We start from the raw sequence: 19,078 nt of genomic DNA, 5'->3' as shown, positions 1-19,078 counted from the left end.
TTTACCGACAAGTCGGAATGCAGGAGCCGCCGATCCACCTGCATTGTCGGAAGCGAGGCCAAACCCGGCAGGTGTTAGCCCCGTTTCCGACGATGTCAATCCGACTTTAAAAAAAAGTCGGATTGACACGGTCAGAAACGTTGGCCCGGCATTGATTAGAGTGCTGTCGGATCCTTTCCGTCGAAAAGGATCCAACAGCAATTGAATATACCCCTAGGTGTGCAAAGTGATTTATTTTATTTTTTCAAAAGCTGATGTCAAATTCCATGTTTCCATATTCCGCAGCGCTTCACAGAGAATATTTGCCCATTCACATCCGTCCTTGCCCCAGTAGAGATTACATTATTATAAACTCAGGCAATTTATGAATCCAGAATAAAGGTCTAAGATAAACAGAGATTAACTTTCACACCCCTTTTTAGAAACGTGTATACAGAGGGGTTATATCTGGTGGTGCAGACAGTTTAAGCGATATATGGAAAGGCGTAAGAGAAACTCCTTTTGGGGGCACTACTTAAATGTAATATTAAAATACTTTATTCAAATCCAATAAAAAGACATACACCACGTGCAAAGATATAACATATAAAAAGAAAGTACTGCTTTACTATGAACATATAGGATCTAATACTGTGAATACATACTAAGTGAAGGTAGTGTGACAGTAAATCTTTTGAAAACATAGGTTAAATCCGTTTACATATCTTAGCATATCATACGTTCTAGGCAAAATATACATATATACATTTAATCAATATTTCATATTGCCAGTACAGACTCAAATTTTTATCCAACTGACCTTAAACACTGGAAATACTAGAAAAGTCTATGTACATATAATTATAAGAAAAGTGTCTTCCAGCTCCATATTGTTAATAATGCCAGATGGTACTTCTCATCAAGTTGAGAGCAAATGTAGCAATCAAGAGCTGTGATGGTAGTGAAATCATCTAACAATACAATGCTCTGACAGCTAGTAGCAAATATATCATCAAGTGGAAACACATAGAAGTTAGTCTTTTATGCAGTGAAACAGTGTGAACTGAAAACAGCGTTGGTCAGCCTTGTAATATATTAAAAAGCAAAAACATGTAAATGCAACATGTAAAATATTGTTATGCTGAGCTTGCTGAATGATAGTCCTGGCTAATAGAGAGGAAAGACAACTCCTTTTTATGGGGCACTCCTATTAGTAGTCTAAAACGTAACTTTTATTGAAATTGGACTCACATTGACATACAACATAAAACATTTAATCAATGGGGTAATTTATGGTATAGCTGGCTAGGCCTCTCAACCTATCTCCATGTGACGTCCTTCTCACCATATATATATAGATATAACTGTCCTAATTAAATCAAAATATCCACAATGTTTGTTATACTGCTATGAAGGATAGTTTAATACTCCCTTAGTATAATTATAAATTTGAAAACAAATATCACAGTGCACCCATTAGGAGTACATACTGTGGCCAACATTTTAGTCAATTGATAGTATATGTCAAAAATGCAGATAAACTTAATTGGACATTTATGAAAAAACAATTAAACATTTGGGAGAGGGAGAATAGGAGAAAGGAAAAAAGGTCAGAAGGAAGATGGGGAGAGATAGGTGACTAGATGCCTGGTTTCTGCTTTTGGAGATCTGCTATAAAAGCATCGAATCCCCAATGAGAGAACCAACTGGAGCATATGCACCACTCCCAAGACCTGTATCTGCTGTTAACTTAGTCTGCCCAATTAAGGGCAAAGTTAATGAGAGTGCAGGAGAGAGGTCCCTAGCCAGTATGTAATACCTATACTACTGACTGATTATAGGCCCTTTATTAGTATAAATCACATTTATTTAAAATATCACCTTGTTGTGTAAATTCATCTTAAATTGTGTGGCATATATAAAAAATACTCAAAGGAAAATGAAGCAAAATTGCTTATGTACTTGTATTTAACGCAGCTATTGAATGAAATAATTTCTATGAAATACAGATTTCATATGCAAAAACAACCAGGATGTCTACTGTCCTCAATCATGTCCATTGACATCAAATTAAGAATGAGAGAGTCCTTTTAGGTGTTTGTGCAATATGAAAATAGTGTGCTTCTGCTGTCGTTAACTCAATAAATGAGTTAAACCGATGAGAGAGCACCGAAATAATAAGAAGGAAAGGGAAAAATAATTAATTAATAACAGTATATTCCTAAGAGTGTATTCACTGCAAATACCATTGTCTATGAAATAGCCCAATGTCTAAACAAATTCACCCTCACACTCACTTTACGTTTCAAAATAGTTAAACAGGGGTAAATATTCCCAATAAGATGCGGGTAGAAACACAATTCATTATGTGATATATTTGATACAAGCATAGTGATAATGTCATAGTCGCTTCTCATATATAAATCAATTCTTTTGCATTATATTTGCACTAATAACAGAATTGCATCATGTTTGCAAACGGCATCATGTATATGGACGTCACCTAATTAGCACATATATAATAGGAAATTATACCCCCTTATTTGTCTAGTTGATTTTGTAATTTTCATTTATACAGTTGGGAATAAAAAAAAACCAAAAAAAAAAAAACCTAGATTAATGTGCCAATTGCTGCTATAGATATTAAATAAAGAAAAAGATAAAGATTGTTACTTATCTGCTGTATATTCTCCTCATTAATTCGTTGCTGCTGACAGTGTGCGGCTCGTCATAGATCATAAAGTCCGTATTATCGGGCAGTATATAAAACTGCTGTTGGTAGCGTGCGGCTCACCTTTAACTGGATCAGTCTTTGTCGGGTGACCGTATAAAACAAACACTAATCCCAGCGCGCAGCTCACCGCAGTTTATAATACCGTATAAGCGGCTCACCTCAGGAAATCTTTAACTCGATAAGTCTTTGTCAGGCGATAGTGTATAGCAATCACTGATCCCGGCGCGCGGCTCACCGCGGCTTGTAATAACATATATGCGGCTCACCTCAGGATATCTTTAAGTTGTTAGGTCTTTATCGGGTGACAGTGTATAGCAAACACTAGTCCCGGCGTGCGTCTCACTGCAGCTTGTGATAGCATATATGCAGCTCACCTCAAGATATCAAGTCCCAATCAGGTATTTAACATATGGAACCGCTACGAGCGGCGTGTGGCTCACCGTTAATGCCGGGTCAGTATGGGGAGACAGCAGAGGCAGTCGGGTGACGTCCACGTGCGCCGTTACACCGACGTGCACGTTTCACCTGGGCGGCTTCGTCAGGGGTTGTAAAGCTCTACCTGCTGGTCATCATATTTACCTGATTAGGTATGGCTCAATCAGCCAATCACGGCAGACATATAGTCTGCTGCAATAAGAATTGGCCAGGCTGCATTCTGGGATACGTAGTTTTAACTCCTGTCCGTATCTTGTAGTTCATATAAATTAAGGTGTATTATTTAGCCCGAACAGCCAAATGGAGCACCGATTAGAATGTAAAGAGGTTTGTAGTGTGACAAAATTAAAAATGAATAATAAAAATAATAATAAACAAATTAATATAAATATATATATAAACACATACAGAAAAGAATAGAAAAATAATAAAAATAAAAATAAAATTTTTCTTTGAATTTCTATTCATTTGCCTCCTACATTCCATCTTTTCCCATTCCTTTTTCCCTCCCCCCATTTCCCCCCCCCTTTTTTTCCCTCCCCCTCTCTCTCCTTGCCTGTCTCCTCATGATGATAATCATGGCCCTTATATATGTATGGGTGTATGTGTATACATGTTTATATGTGTGTGTGTGTGTGTGTGTATGTATATATATATATATATATATTTTATTTTTATTTTTTCCCTGCATATATTGTTTCTGTGCATTGTACATATATCTCCTCTGTCTATCAATTAATTAATAGTTTTAGATTATACAGACAATTGTTTGGTAGGCTGATTCAGTATTGTATTACACTTATGAAAGATATCAGTGTATTAACTAAAACGTTCAATTTTGATGTAGCCTACATGCGTTGATGCCACCCGTGGGTGCATTTTATGGCACCTATGGACGATATTAATGTGTTAATTTAAATGTGCAATTCTCTATGCAGTTTACATACCAAATGGGGCTCCTATAGATATTGATATATCTATAGATTCAGCTAATTATCTAATGAAATCATGAATTATTGATTGCTTTAAATCCCATTTAAATATTGTAGATTTGTTCTTTTCATTTAATTCAATATACTTAATTAATATGGGCATACACACGTACATATATATATGCAATTAATTAGTTAAATTATGCATAATAATTTTTTGTGTGCTACTAGGTTTGGTATTATTATAATCATTATTATCATTATTAATTTTATTTTTATTATTTTTCTATTCTTTTCTGTATGTGTTTTTATATATATATATATATATATATATATATATATATATATATATATATTAATTTGTTTATTATTATTTTTATTATTCATTTTTAATTTTGTCACACTACAAACCTCTTTACATTCTAATCGGTGCTCCATTTGGCTGTTCGGGCTAAATAATACACCTTAATTTATATGAACTACAAGATACGGACAGGAGTTAAAACTACGTATCCCAGAATGCAGCCTGGCCAATTCTTATTGCAGCAGACTATATGTCTGCCGTGATTGGCTGATTGAGCCATACCTAATCAGGTAAATATGATGACCAGCAGGTAGAGCTTTACAACCCCTGACGAAGCCGCCCAGGTGAAACGTGCACGTCGGTGTAACGGCGCACGTGGACGTCACCCGACTGCCTCTGCTGTCTCCCCATACTGACCCGGCATTAACGGTGAGCCACACGCCGCTCGTAGCGGTTCCATATGTTAAATACCTGATTGGGACTTGATATCTTGAGGTGAGCTGCATATATGCTATCACAAGCTGCAGTGAGACGCACGCCGGGACTAGTGTTTGCTATACAGTGTCACCCGATAAAGACCTAACAACTTAAAGATATCCTGAGGTGAGCCGCATATACGTTATTACAAGCCGCGGTGAGCCGCGCGCCGGGATCAGTGATTGCTATACACTATCGCCTGACAAAGACTTATCGAGTTAAAGATTTCCTGAGGTGAGCCGCTTATACGGTATTATAAACTGCGGTGAGCTGCGCGCTGGGATTAGTGTTTGTTTTATACGGTCACCCGACAAAGACTGATCCAGTTAAAGGTGAGCCGCACGCTACCAACAGCAGTTTTATATACTGCCCGATAATACGGACTTTATGATCTATGACGAGCCGCACACTGTCAGCAGCAACGAATTAATGAGGAGAATATACAGCAGATAAGTAACAATCTTTATCTTTTTCTTTATTTAATATCTATAGCAGCAATTGGCACATTAATCTAGGTTTTTTTTTTTTGTTTGTTTTTTTTTTATTCCCAACTGTATAAATGAAAATTACAAAATCAACTAGACAAATAAGGGGGTATAATTTCCTATTATATATGTGCTAATTAGGTGACGTCCATATACATGATGCCGTTTGCAAACATGATGCAATTCTGTTATTAGTGCAAATATAATGCAAAAGAATTGATTTATATATGAGAAGCGACTATGACATTATCACTATGCTTGTATCAAATATATCGCATAATGAATTGTGTTTCTAACTGATTAACCCGCATCTTATTGGGAATATTTACCCCTGTTTAACTATTTTGAAACGTAAATTGAGTGTGAGGGTGAATTTGTTTAGACATTGGGCTATTTCATAGACAATGGTATTTGCAGGAATATATAGGAATATACTGTTATTAATTAATTATTTTCCCCTTTCCTTCTTATTATTTCGGTGCTCTCTCATCGGTTTAACTCATTTATTGAGTTAACGACAGCAGAAGCACACTATTTTCATATTGCACAAACACCTAAAAGGACTCTCTCATTCTTAATTTGATGTCAATGGACATGATTGAGGACAGTAGACATCCTGGTTGTTTTTGCATATGAAATCTGTATTTCATAGAAATTATTTCATTCAATAGCTGCGTTAAATACAAGTACATAAGCAATTTTGCTTCATTTTCCTTTGAGTATTTTTTATATATGCCACACAATTTATGATGAATTTACACAACAAGGTGATATTTTAAATAAATGTTGTGATTTATACTAATAAAGGGCCTATAATCAGTCAGTAGTATAGGTATTACATACTGGCTAGGGACCTCTCTCCTGCACTCTCATTAACTTTGCCCTTAATTGGGCAGACTAAGTTAACAGCAGATACAGGTCTTGGGAGTGGTGCATATGCTCCAGTTGGTTCTCTCATTGGGGATTCGATGCTTTTATAGCAGATCTCCAAAAGCAGAAACCAGGCATCTAGTCACCTATCTCTCCCCATCTTCCTTCTGACCTTTTTTCCTTTCTCCTATTCTCCCTCTCCCAAATGTTTAATTGTTTTTTCATAAATGTCCAATTAAGTTTATCTGCATTTTTGACATATACTATCAATTGACTAAAATGTTGGCCACAGTATGTACTCCTAATGGGTGCACCGTGATATTTGTTTTCAAATTTATAATTATACTAAGGGAGTATTAAACTATCCTTCATAGCAGTATAACATAAACATTGTGGATATTTTGATTTAATTAGGACAGTTATATCTATATATATATATATATATATATGGTGAGAAGGACGTCACATGGAGATAGGTTGAGAGGCCTAGCCAGCTATACCATAAATTACCCCATTGATTAAATGTTTTATGTTGTATGTCAATGTGAGTCCAATTTCAATAAAAGTTACGTTTTAGACTACTAATAGGAGTGCCCCATAAAAAGGAGTTGTCTTTCCTCTCTATTAGCCAATTTGTTCTTTACAACTCAAGGGAGCACCGCCGGGTTTTTGTCAATTTGATGAGTTAGAATTGCATTTCCCTTATAGTTAATGGGTATCATTGAATCTAAAATAATATTTTTACATTCCGGTTCATATATATAATATACCATTAGAAAGGTAGCTCAGTGCGCTATTTCCCCCACAACAAATCCAGTTTTGAATGACAGTCCTACCTGATCTGTAGCATTTGCACCCAGGGGCGGATTGGGATGGAAAACCAGCCCGGGAAATTTTTGGAAGCAGCCCTAATGAAGGTGAGGTCTGTTGAAGGCGTGTGAGTTGTTAGGGTCTGGGGTACTCCCTTGTCAAGGGGCCTTATTCTGAGTTGGACACGGTTGCTGCTATCCTTGCATCTTTTGCTGTAGTTGTAACTGTGATGTTATGCTAATGCCGCTACAGTGCCTTTCCCTGGTGTACGTCCGAATATGTAAGGACTGAGACACCCCCTGTCAGTGTCTACAGACGCTGCAGTCATGCTTTCTGCATGTTTAGACCCCACCATCTGTCGCACAATTGAAACTTTCACCAGCTCATTGTTGATGTATGTTACTGCGTCATTGCTGTATTGCAGCACTTTTTCAATACAATTAATTAACTGAAACTTGTGTCAGCCCTATGCTACATGAAGATCATCTGTCTGAGTATGTCTTCCTGTGTGAACAATTCATCATCTCTGTGCTCAACGACTATAAGCAACATGCCTAATGCCTATGTCATGTCATAACATACCCATATTATGTTACATCTTCATGTGATTAGCCAACACCTTGTAACCGCCCAGGTATACCAAACACATTTTTAATACAGGTTGAGTATCCCTTATCCAAAATTAAAAATCCCACATTTTTGGGTCCCCTACTGAGATAATGACATATATATTGTGTGTATATATAGATATATTATATAGATATATAATATAATATACATATATACGTGTCATTATCTCAGTAGGGGAACAAAAAATGTGTGATTTAGAATTTTGGATAAGGGATACTCAACCTGTATACTACTTTGTGCATGAAACTGAATCTGTACTATGACTTTGTATGAAAGCCCAGTTTCTGTGTTAGTACAGAAACTGCGTGATAACACAGAGACTGGGCTTTCATTACTGCAGCACTGGAGGGTTCCTTATGTGTTTGAACTGGTCAGGTTCTATACCTATACGAATTCCTTCCATACCCGAGTATCTGATTATCAGGTTCAAGTTGTTGACTCACGAGGCCTGGTTCATGCCACTTCATTAAGTTCCAGTGAAGTATTGGATCTTTGTACAAACACCCATGAATGATTGTTTGGTCGTTTTATTTTTGCGCTGACAATATTTATCAAATAGATGAGATTTACCCCTGATGAAGTCTTTGAACAAGACGAAATGTGTTGGGTTATCTAATTTTTTATGTTGCCTCCGAATCTACAATAAGGAGGAGGAGGAGACTGTAGTGATAAATCTACATCTTTTCTCATCACTACAAGTGTACTGCTTGAATTGTTGGACAAATTTAAACGTATCAATTCTGTACAATCATGGACACTGGTTCTGAGTTTATGCTTTTATAAATAAATTTTTATGAAAGAACATGTTATTTTAGGTTTACCATCAAATTCACCTGTAAAACTCTGTAGGGGTTTGTTTTAAAGCTGGGTGTTGATACGACCCCATTGGCGCCACTACTTCTATTGCTTATATTTAGTTCCTCCTAACAGGGAACTTAGAAGTTATTGGCAGCCTACTCTTAATTTGTGTACATTCATTTAGAATTAACGCAGTTGGAGAGTATTTGTGTTAGATATATATATATATATATATTTTCCCCAAGCACCTATTCCCAAGCACCCATTAATTCACCAGCAACAACAAACCTACATCCAAAGCTGTTTAAAAGTAACTTGCATTACCAGCATCTTGTCTTTTTGTCCTGTGGGGGGTGGAGCTTCCTTGATTGACATTATGGACGGGCTGGGCATCTCTCTGCCTGCTGCATCCATCAGTGACTGCTCCGGACGAGACAGCCAGACACTAAACAGTGAGACTTCGGGGATGGCGGCTGCAGCTTAATTCACAGGCGCCAGCCGGCCAGCTGACGTGGGTAGGAAACAAGGACTTGTATGATGTCCCTGTGGGCCAGTCTGCCACTGCATGCACTATGCTACTATAGTAATTAAATACAAACATATGTTGCCATTTTGTGCTAAGCCTCAGAGTTATCCAGATAGTGTAATGGCAGTAGTAGGAAAAGACTCACTTAAAAAGGTGAAATACTGCTGTTAAGTATCGGTCTCATAGTGAGTGCATCCCTTCCCCCTTTGAAGTCTGTGTGACAGATCAGATAGATAAGGTATGAAAAGACCCAGTCATAAATGTGTACAATATCTGCTGTGTCTCCTCTTACACTGTAATCATTGCAGTGTAGGAGATAATAGGATTTTGGTACTTACCAGGTAAATCCTTTTCTTTGGATCCATAGGGGGCACTGGAGTACTCTTGGGATATGGACGGTGCATTAGCAGGGAAGGCACATTTAAATATTTAAATGTGTAACCTCCTCTTCCCTCCTCCATACTCCCAAGAACCTCAGTGTTTTTTACTGAGCCGAATAGGAGCGACAGAGAGGTGAACAATGGAGAATTACATATAACATTATAAAATAACGGACAACAATAAAGTTGACACCTAACATAATGGACTAGAAAGTTGACACAATAATAGATAACAATCTCTATAACATCAGAATGACATGGTGAGAACGTGTTACCATAAGGTTTCCTGAACTTACCACAAGCTAGTGAAAAACTGCTCTGGGTGGGCGTCCAGTGCCCCCTATGGATTCAAAGAAAAGGATTTTCCTGGTAAGTACCAAAATCCTATTTTCTTTTTCATTCACTAGGGATTACTGGAGTACTCTTGGGACGTACCAAAGTTTCCCCCTTGGGCGGGAGAGCTGGTTGTCACCTGTAACAGTAGACGCCCAAAGCTAGAAGCTGATGCCGCCAATGTATCAACGTGTGCACTGATGACCATGTAGCCGTACGGCATCGTAGAATTTCCACGACATGCTGCCCATGAAGTTCCCACAGAACCTGAGAATAAACTGAAACTGATGTAGGCTGTTGTAGCCTAGCATAAAGATAAGCCTGACATATGGTCCGCTTACTCCATCTGGCCAAGGTCTGCTTGGAAACGTCCAACGCAACTTGCCTTCCTCATAGAGAAACAACAATGCATCCGTTTTACGAACTGTTGTTGTTCGGCTTACATAAACGCGTAGTGCGCGTACCACATCCAAAGTAGTTGGAGTTCCTGTACGTTCAGAAAATACCTGAACTACGATTGGTTAACTGATGTGAAAGGAAGATACTAACTCAGGTAGGAAAAACGGAATTTGCAGAAATTCCGCTCTAGGATCATGAAATCTTAAATGCGGTGGCTTGCAAAACAAGGCACCCAATTGTAAAACACGCCTTGCCGAAGCTACGGCTAGGAGAAACACTGTTTCCTAAGGTTGAAATTCAACTTCCCCGTGTTATAAGGATTCAAAATTAGAACTGTACGAAATCTAACAACAGATTGAAGTTTCATGGTGCTGTAGTCTGTATAAATGGAGGGACGATACCTTGCAGAAAAGAGTAAACTGTTGGCAAAAGGACCAAACGCCTTTGAAAGGAAATTGACAAGGCAGAGACCTGCCCCTTAGTGTAGGTAAATGTAGACCTCCATCTAACCTAGTCTGTAACAGCAAAAAACGAGAAAACCTGAAGGAAGTTAGCCACTTCTGAACTTCACACCAGCCTATATAAACTTGCCAAATACTGACAATGAGCTGCTGTAACTGGCTTTCTAGGGCGTAACATGGTTAGTATCACCAATTTTGGAATTCCCTCTTGTCTTAAGAGAGAGACTGTTTCAACCGCCACCCTGTCAAACTCTGCCGCGCTAAATCAGGTTAAAGGAACGGACCCTGTTGTATTAGGTCTGGCCGTAGCGGCAGCCACCACAGATGGGCTGAGAGTAAACCGCGGCAATCCGAAACCACACTTTGTAAGGCCCATAAGGTATCACTAGCATGACTGGTGTGGACTGTCGTTTGATCCGCTTCCACCACCAAAGAATCGGCGTAAAAGGTGGAACAGATACCCGAGGGTGTATTGCCACGCTATTGTGAGATCATCCACTGCCACTGTCTTTCGATTACTTGATGTGAACACATATTGGGTGTTTGATTATGTTGGCGAGAAGCCATTTGATCCAGTTGTGGGTAACTGCACCTCTGGACTAACATCTATAACACCTCTAAATTTACGCCCATCCCTGTGGATGAAAATCCTGAAGGTTGAGATAACTGTATGTGAGTAGTCGACTTCTGGAATGAAAACTGCCGACAATATCACCTGATGAAGCTCTGCACAAATTAGGATGCAAACACTTCTCGCATAGCCATGCGACATCAAGTCCCTACTTTGGTGATTTATACGACTGCCGCCGCGGTGCTGACTGGACCTGAATCACCTGTGACTAGAGCATGTGAACTTCCTGTCACCGTGTATTGTACATTGACTTGATTTCTAGGACATTTATTGTCCGTAATCTTTCCAGGTGTGAAAGACTATGTAGAACTACTATCCCCCAACCTCTGAGACTTGCGTCCGTCAACTGAATTAGGTAAATCCAGACTCTGACCAATCTCCCCGCGTTGAGATTATGGGGTGCCACGAGAAAAGTGATACTCTGGCCCTTTGATATAAGCGCACTATCTAACGAATCTGTAGACAAAGGTCTGACCACTGTGCGAGAAGATTAATTTGAAGCGATCGTGAATGCCACTTGCGAAGTAGAGTGCTTCTAAAGACGCCCCTATGTTTCTTAACAGTGGCATGCACAAGTGCAACAACACTTCCTGTGGATAGAGCACAAACTGTACTAGAGAACTAATACTTTGTGCTTTTTGTTTCTTCGGTATTTAATTCCTTGACCCGAAACCCGGCTTGATTTGTAAAAGTTGTCACTGCAGTCGTGCTGAACTAGCACATTGTACGTTAGTAATGTATTTTGAAGGAACATTTGTTGAGCCGGAGCTTTGATGAGAAGGTAATCTAATCACAGAACCATTATCACTACCCGGGATCGGAGAATAACTATTATCACAGACATCACCCTTGTGACTACCCGAGGCGCTGTGAGAGACCAAACAGTAGTGCTTGAAAGTAATAATGGTTTTGTTGTACTGCAATCGTTTAAGTATGCCTGATGTGGTGGCCAAAATTTGAATGCGTAAGTACGCATCCTTGAGCTTCTGTGAGAATACGATTTCTGTGGTTGTAAGCCTACAATCACTGACCGCATGAATTCCATCTTAAATATGTAGTAAGTCACGTACTGCTTGAGCCACTTTAGGTTCAATATGGATTATGACCGAGCCGTCTGGCTGTGGTACTACAAAAACATTGTAATAACCTTGAATCTACGAGAGACTGAGTAGCGGTCTACAGAACTGCCCTTTGTGTCGTCTGACACAGCCAGGCTTATTTTGGATGTTGCCTTGACAAACCACCGCAAAGGTGGTAGACAATGGAACTCTATGTTGTAATGTTTTGAACACTAAATTGTGTATCCACAGATCTGTGGATTTCCGTAATAACGTCAAATGAAACATAAGAAGATTTGCTCGCACAAAAGAAGAAACGAGACCATTAAAAACTCGCCATGCCATTGGCTTGTCAGCAACCTTTGTGTCCGAACGACAATTAGTGGTTTATTGAAAACCACGTCCTCGACCACGTGTAGTCGTGTAGTGAGTTGTAGGACAGCCGTAGGACAACCTCGAAAGGACTGAGGTTTAAAAGATTTGAACCCTGGTGTAGTTTTTTCCTTGTAACTGGTGTGGCAATGGGCGTAAACAGACTTTCACGGCGGAGCGTGAGAAATTAATTTTCCTAATTTTGGAGTAAATTACATATTGCCGTGTAAGGCAACGTTTATACTGAAACTGCCCGTGTAGGCAAAGTGTCTGTCAACCACAAAGATTGACGCAGAACTCAAAGAATTAACCTGGCTGACATCTATAGCAGTCATGCGTAAATCCTCAGCCGATCTACCAATATGAGTAACAAGCAATAGAAACTGTTCTGAGGCCAGATCTGGCTACCAACTACGTTATCTATAACGTTGTTAACCCACTCCCCAACTATAGCATATACATTGCCTTTAGCATAGTTTGAATGTCCACTCTGACGGGTCATTAAGAGTAGTTGCAGGTGGGACCTGAAAAGTTTTGACACCAAGAAAAGCTGTCATAGACTCTGGTATAGAGAATGGCTTAATAATAGAATTAGAACAATGAAACACACAGACCTGCACAGGTGGTCGCTGTGTTCTATCTAATAAAAACAGCATTTGAAAAAGGTTCCTTAGTGTCATTAAAATGCAGAACCTTGCGCTGGACTGATGAGGTTACGACTGTCTGGGCTATGAATAACTTCACTATGTGACATAGCCGATGTTAGCATGTGACCCCTGATGGCTACTGTTAGTGCAATACTTGGACTTTGTCAATATACAGTTAGATGTAGCCGCCCAAATAGCATCAGGGTAGATGTCCGTATGCAGACTGGTATTCCCACTGTGCACGTGGATTCTCTTAGATAACACTTGTACCGACCTTAACTAAAGTGTGCATAAACCAGAAGAGTATTGCAGCTGAAACACACTAATCTGTGACCGAATTTCTAACACTACCCCTGCTCTTCTAGTGGGGAAGTGTTGTAGGACCGTAGCAACTTCCTGGACAAAGAAGCAGGAAGTTGAGTTAAAATGGTGTCCAGCCATGTGCTTTCACCATATCTTAAGCAGAAGAAAGACCCCATTATCAAATTACAGTAATGTTAGTCACAACAGATCCTGTATAACTGTAATAATACTCCTATGTATACATTACATATTACAACATATATACTGAATATATACATATGTAATATTCCTCCTATGTATATATGCCATATTGCCACATCTACATGCAATATATATACATATGTAATAAATCCCCATGCATATATACATATGTAATAAATCCCCATGCATATATTACATAATACAACATATACATTCAATATATATGTAATAAACTTTCTCTGCATGTATAATAATGAGATACTCTCGTTGTGCTGCGGCTATAATCCTTCCCCCCCCCCCCCCCCCCCGTCTCCCACGATCTCCCCCTCTGCAGCGGTAGTGCTCCCTCCTCTCCCGCTGATCATAGCTAGCAGGGGGCCGGAGAGAGCAGCGGGGAATGGAAGCAGAAGCCCAGCGGCGGCAGCCTGTCTGTCCACGGCTGGGCTAAGTAGTTGGCAGCAGGTGCGGACTTTGATCAGTGCGCGACCGCTGTCTGTATAATGGCGTCCGGCCTGCATTTCCGTGGGCGACCTTCGGGGAGAGTATCGGGGGGCCAGCGGGGAGAGTATTGGGCGGCCAGCGGCGGAATGACCCATAGACCATACTCCCTGCACCTGCTGTGTGCCGCTCCGTGTGGTATTGGGTGCCGGGAGCGCACTGACCTTGCTGTAGCTGTGGAAGCTACCGTATGCAACCTGTAATCCTTGCTGCTTCTCCTAGCGGCAGCAGTGCTGTAAGCGCCTGTAGAAAAGAAAAAATTACTCCTCTGAAAACTCCTCCACACCAGCGGCCATAGCATGCCCGGCTGGAGGAGATGGGCGCTCAATTCCGGACCCTCACTTCTCTGCAAGTGGGGAAGGGATCGTATGCTGCCTGGCTGACATGGCCGTGCTTCTCCTGCAAACGCCCACGTGTCAGCAGCGGCTGGAGGCAGTACAATTCCGGATCCACACTTCTTAGTAAGTGGGGAAGGGATTGCTTGTAAAATAAAAATAAAAATTAAACTGTAAAAAGTTAAATCAAAATGGAGCCTTGAGCCCATGATGTGCTTCCCTGAGGCACATAAAAAAACACTGAGGTTCTTGGGAGTATGGAGGAGGGAAGAGGAGGTTACACATTTAAATATTTAAATGTGCCTGCCCTGCTAATGCACCGTCTATATCCCAAGAGTACTCCAGTGACCCCTAGTGGAAGAAAAAGAAATGAGAGTATTGGGAGGCAAACATAGGCTGGTTGTAAAAGCCAGCTACTGCTGTCCGTATTATTATGTAAGTATCTGATCACAGCAGCAGATGAAAGCTGTGAAATTAGATCAGAATGTTCTTGGAGAGTTGAGGAGCTGGATAAGGATTGCGTTTAGGGGGTCCCACTGTGTGCACACCACGCGTACCCCACACCACGGGTACTGACAATATCGTTTTGCCCGAAAGCTGCTTGGTCACAGTTGGTGCTGTTGTTATTTTTATTATATTCCCTGCTACATGTACGCATACATACACACTAGGGTTAATTGTCAGGAACCAATTACTCTACCAGTATGTTTTTCACTGCATTTATCTATATATTTGTATAAACTACTTGTTTAATGAACAATAATGGCTATTCCCCTATATTATGTACGTCTGTGTGTGTGTAATGGATATCGTGGTAATGTGTTTTTTTTTTTTTTTCACCTTAGATATTTTATTTAGGACGGTTGTTGATAAATTTGCTGAACAATCATTTTTATGTTATTGGTTTTAGCCCTTGCGTCAGAATACAGTAGTATAACTAACATGTTGCAGTCTGAACTTCCTTTTTTTGCTTACCTTGTTTTGTAGGTGTTGAATCGGCTAACATTTGCATCGACCCTTTCACATCTAAGGAGGCTGAATTCCCCTATTGGCAGAGATGGTAAACTTGCCAAACCCAGACAGCTGCATAACACTCTGTGGGGAATGGTGTGTCCTGCTGAAACTCCCGAGGTAATACATTTTGTGTTTAAAAATATTGATTCTGTGCTTCATAAAAATACCTATTTTCTGTTGTCCTAATTGGGGACAGTGGAAAGTTGGCTGCTATTCTCCTCTCCTTAATCCCCATCCTTTTGTAACAGCAGGGGAATGTTTTGTTTTTGGAATTACCTATGCTGCCAGCCAGTGCCATCAGGTTTAGCATTTTTGACAAAGGTGTCAGAGAAAGCAGCAGTCAGCTCGTGGGATGGTTGGGTTGTTCATATGCTTAAATATGCATTCTTTGATACTTATACTTGTACTGTTTGTATATTTACAGGGTCATGCAGTAGGGCTTGTGAAAAATCTGGCTCTGATGGCCTATATCTCAGTTGGCTCTCAGCCTTCTCCAATATTGGAGTTCTTGGAAGAATGGAGTATGGAAAATCTTGAAGAAATATCCCCAGCAGCCATTGCAGAGTATGTGTTATCTGCTTGTTTCCCCCCAATTATTTTCCTCTAGAAACAGAAGTGTCATCCTGCTTTTAAAGAAAACAAAGACTAAAGACTCCCATATGTTTGACGCAATTTCCAGATCCTCAGACGAATGGTTTGTGAATTTGCAATATTCGACAGGCTTAAAAATCTTGATTTCCCCAATCGTAGGGGTTATTCAAGTTGCATAGCTAAGCGATGTGACTGCAATTTCCCCATTGGCGGTGCCAGTACACACGCGCAGGTCCCTTCCTGCGCTTGCCCGGCCAGTGCAATCACATTCCTCTTGATGGAAAATGGTTGGGATTGTGAATTCTGGGATTTTTAACATGAAGGATCAGCGATGGCTGATGATCGGCGGTTCTGGTCAGGTTGGGAAACAGCGCCTAGATGTATGCCTTATCTTTTATTTTCAAATCACAATAGTGTGCAAAATTATTAATTCTTTTGAAGTTCTTGAATAAAACAATTGGCAATTTAAAAACAAAAATGTACATTGAACAACAAATGCAGTGATAGTGAAGTGCAGAGCAAAGAATAACAAATATTTCTCTTACGTCCTAGAGGATGCTGGGGTTTCATGTACCATGGGGTATAAACGGGTCCCTTGGGAGCCATGGGCACTTAAAGAGTTTAGTAGTGTGGGCTGGCTCCTCCCTCTATGCCCCTCCTACCAGACTCAGTTTAGAAAATGTGCCCGGAGGAGCCGGTCACAGCTAGGGGAGCTCCTAGGAGTTTTTCTAGTTTTATTGTTTTTCTAAGAGCATTAGGTACAGGAAGGCTGCTGGCAACAGCCTCCCTGCCCTGTGGGACTTAGGGGGGAGAGTAGGAACCAACTCTAGAAGTTAATGGTTCTCTATCTCCGCTGACAGGACACTGAGCTCCTGAGGGTGGTGATCGCAAGCCCACGAGGCGACCGCTCACTCCCGCAGCATGGCCGCCACCCCGTAACAGGGCCAGAAGAAAAAAGAGTGGTGAGTATAATGCCGGCGGCCCGGAAAACGAGTTGCCGGCGGGAATGGCGGCACAAGGGTGTGAGCGCAGCTCTGACAGGCTGCGCTCCGGAGGGCTCAGAGGCACATTGTGTAAGGCGCTGTGAGGGGCATCCTGAGCCAGCGCAATCACCCTACACTGGTCACAGAAGGCTACCAGGGACTTATCCAACTGTTAGCTGCAAATTACCTCAGGCCAGTACAATACAATAAGTGCGGGAAGGGGCGGGGATTCTCAGCGGATAAGGCACTCACCAGCGCCATTTTCTCCCTGCAGATCACAGCAACAGAACGCTGACAGGGAGCACTGCCCTCCACATAACTCCAGTTATCCTCTGCGGTACCAGGGTGTTATAGACGGGACAGTGTATATTTGGAACTGTTTATCCTATTAAGGTTACTCAGTAAGCGCGGGCAGTTAAGTATATTAACTGCCTACTGGGGCGCTATGTGGCTGGCTTCTTATACTCTGTGACTTTCTGAAGGTACTCTGGGGAAAACTGTGTGCCATTTTCCTGTGTGTGTGTGGCTGTATATCTCACATTAACATGTTTAGGGACTCTGTATCTTGTGCTGCAGCGTGTGTATCTTCTTCTGATGAGTTTATTCCATGTATTCCGGACTGCCATGTACCTTCCCAGCCTTCTGAGTCTGAACCCCCATGGGTGGATTCCATAAGGGGAATGATATCCCAGATTTCATCTAGGATATCCCATAATGAGAATGTAACGCAGGCTTTACAACAATCTGTAACGGTTTTGCAGTACTCTGCTCCCACTACTTCATCTAAGGCCCCTATTACATACCCTAAAAAAGCGTTCTCTTGTCCAGATAATGCTAACTGACACGGATACAGACTCTGATCCAGGGGGGAGATGCATCCCTTGTTAAGGTTGGGGGGGGGGGGGGGGGCGACTCATGATTGAGGCCATTAAGGACATTTTACACATTATTGAAAAAGTACCTAAGCAGCTAGAGGAGGCTTACTTTACAGACCATAAGAAATCCTCCTTTACCTTCCCTGTTTCTAAGGAGTTAAACGCCTTGTTTGGAAAAATCATGGAAAAACCCAGAGAAAAAATTTCAGATCCCAAAAAGGGTTTTCATTGCCCTTCCCTGAAGAGGACAGGAAAAACTGCGAAAACCCGCCTATAGTAGACTCTTCTGTATCTAGGTTGTCTAAAAAAGGTGGTTTTACCTGTCCCTGGTTTAACCGGTTTGAAAGAGCCAGCTTGACCGTAAGATTGAGACTACGCTCAAATCACTATTCACAGCTAAAGATGTAGCTTTAAGGCCCACGATTGCTTGTGCATGGATTTCTAACGCCATAGTAAAGTGGTCAGGCACATTACTAGAGGATTTAGATACTATGGATAGGAGTGACATTGACTTGTTTTTACGTCACATACAGGATTCTGCAGGTTTCATGGTGGAGGCCATGAAGGACCTTGGCCACCTTAATGCAAGGGCTTCTTCCATGGCTGTCTCGGCATGCAGACGACTCTGCTGCGCCAATGGTCTGTGGATGCAGAATCCAATAGGAGTGTGCAGAACCTACCCTTCACAAGTCAGGCCTTGTTTGGGGACACGTGGATTTCCACGGCAACTGCGGGTAAGTCAACTTTCCTTCCCTCAGCAGCGCCACCGGCTAGTAAATGTTATCCTACGTCTACGATGCAGTCCTTTCGGACCGCAAAAGTTAAGTCCAAACCCCCTTCCACTTCTTTAGCGGTGGTTAGGGGAAATCTTGAAAACCTGCATCAACAGGTTCCCAGGCCGGTGGACCTCCCATCCTGGGGATCGGGCAGGTGGGAGCAAGGCTAAGGGATTTCAGTCACGTCTTAGCATCATCATGCCTAGACCCCTGGGTACGAAACATTGTTGCCCAGGGGTAC

The 19,078-nt window shown here is 41.1% G+C and overlaps 1 protein-coding gene across 1 annotated transcript in view; it reads left to right on the top strand.

The window, feature by feature from the left end:
* POLR2B (RNA polymerase II subunit B) overlaps positions 1-19,078 on the top strand; it is a 406,055-nt gene that overhangs the window by 189,317 nt on the left and 197,660 nt on the right. Inside the window, exons 11-12 of the mRNA XM_063915211.1 lie at positions 15,586-15,729; positions 16,037-16,176. Of these exons, the coding sequence (XP_063771281.1) occupies positions 15,586-15,729; positions 16,037-16,176 (284 nt within the window). The remainder of the gene's footprint in view (positions 1-15,585; positions 15,730-16,036; positions 16,177-19,078) is intronic.

This window comes from Pseudophryne corroboree, chromosome 1, assembly GCF_028390025.1.
Source record: "Pseudophryne corroboree isolate aPseCor3 chromosome 1, aPseCor3.hap2, whole genome shotgun sequence".
NCBI lineage: Eukaryota > Metazoa > Chordata > Amphibia > Anura > Myobatrachidae > Pseudophryne > Pseudophryne corroboree.
Note: the sequence above shows the minus strand (reverse complement) of the source record. Positions and strands in the feature narration are given on the sequence as shown.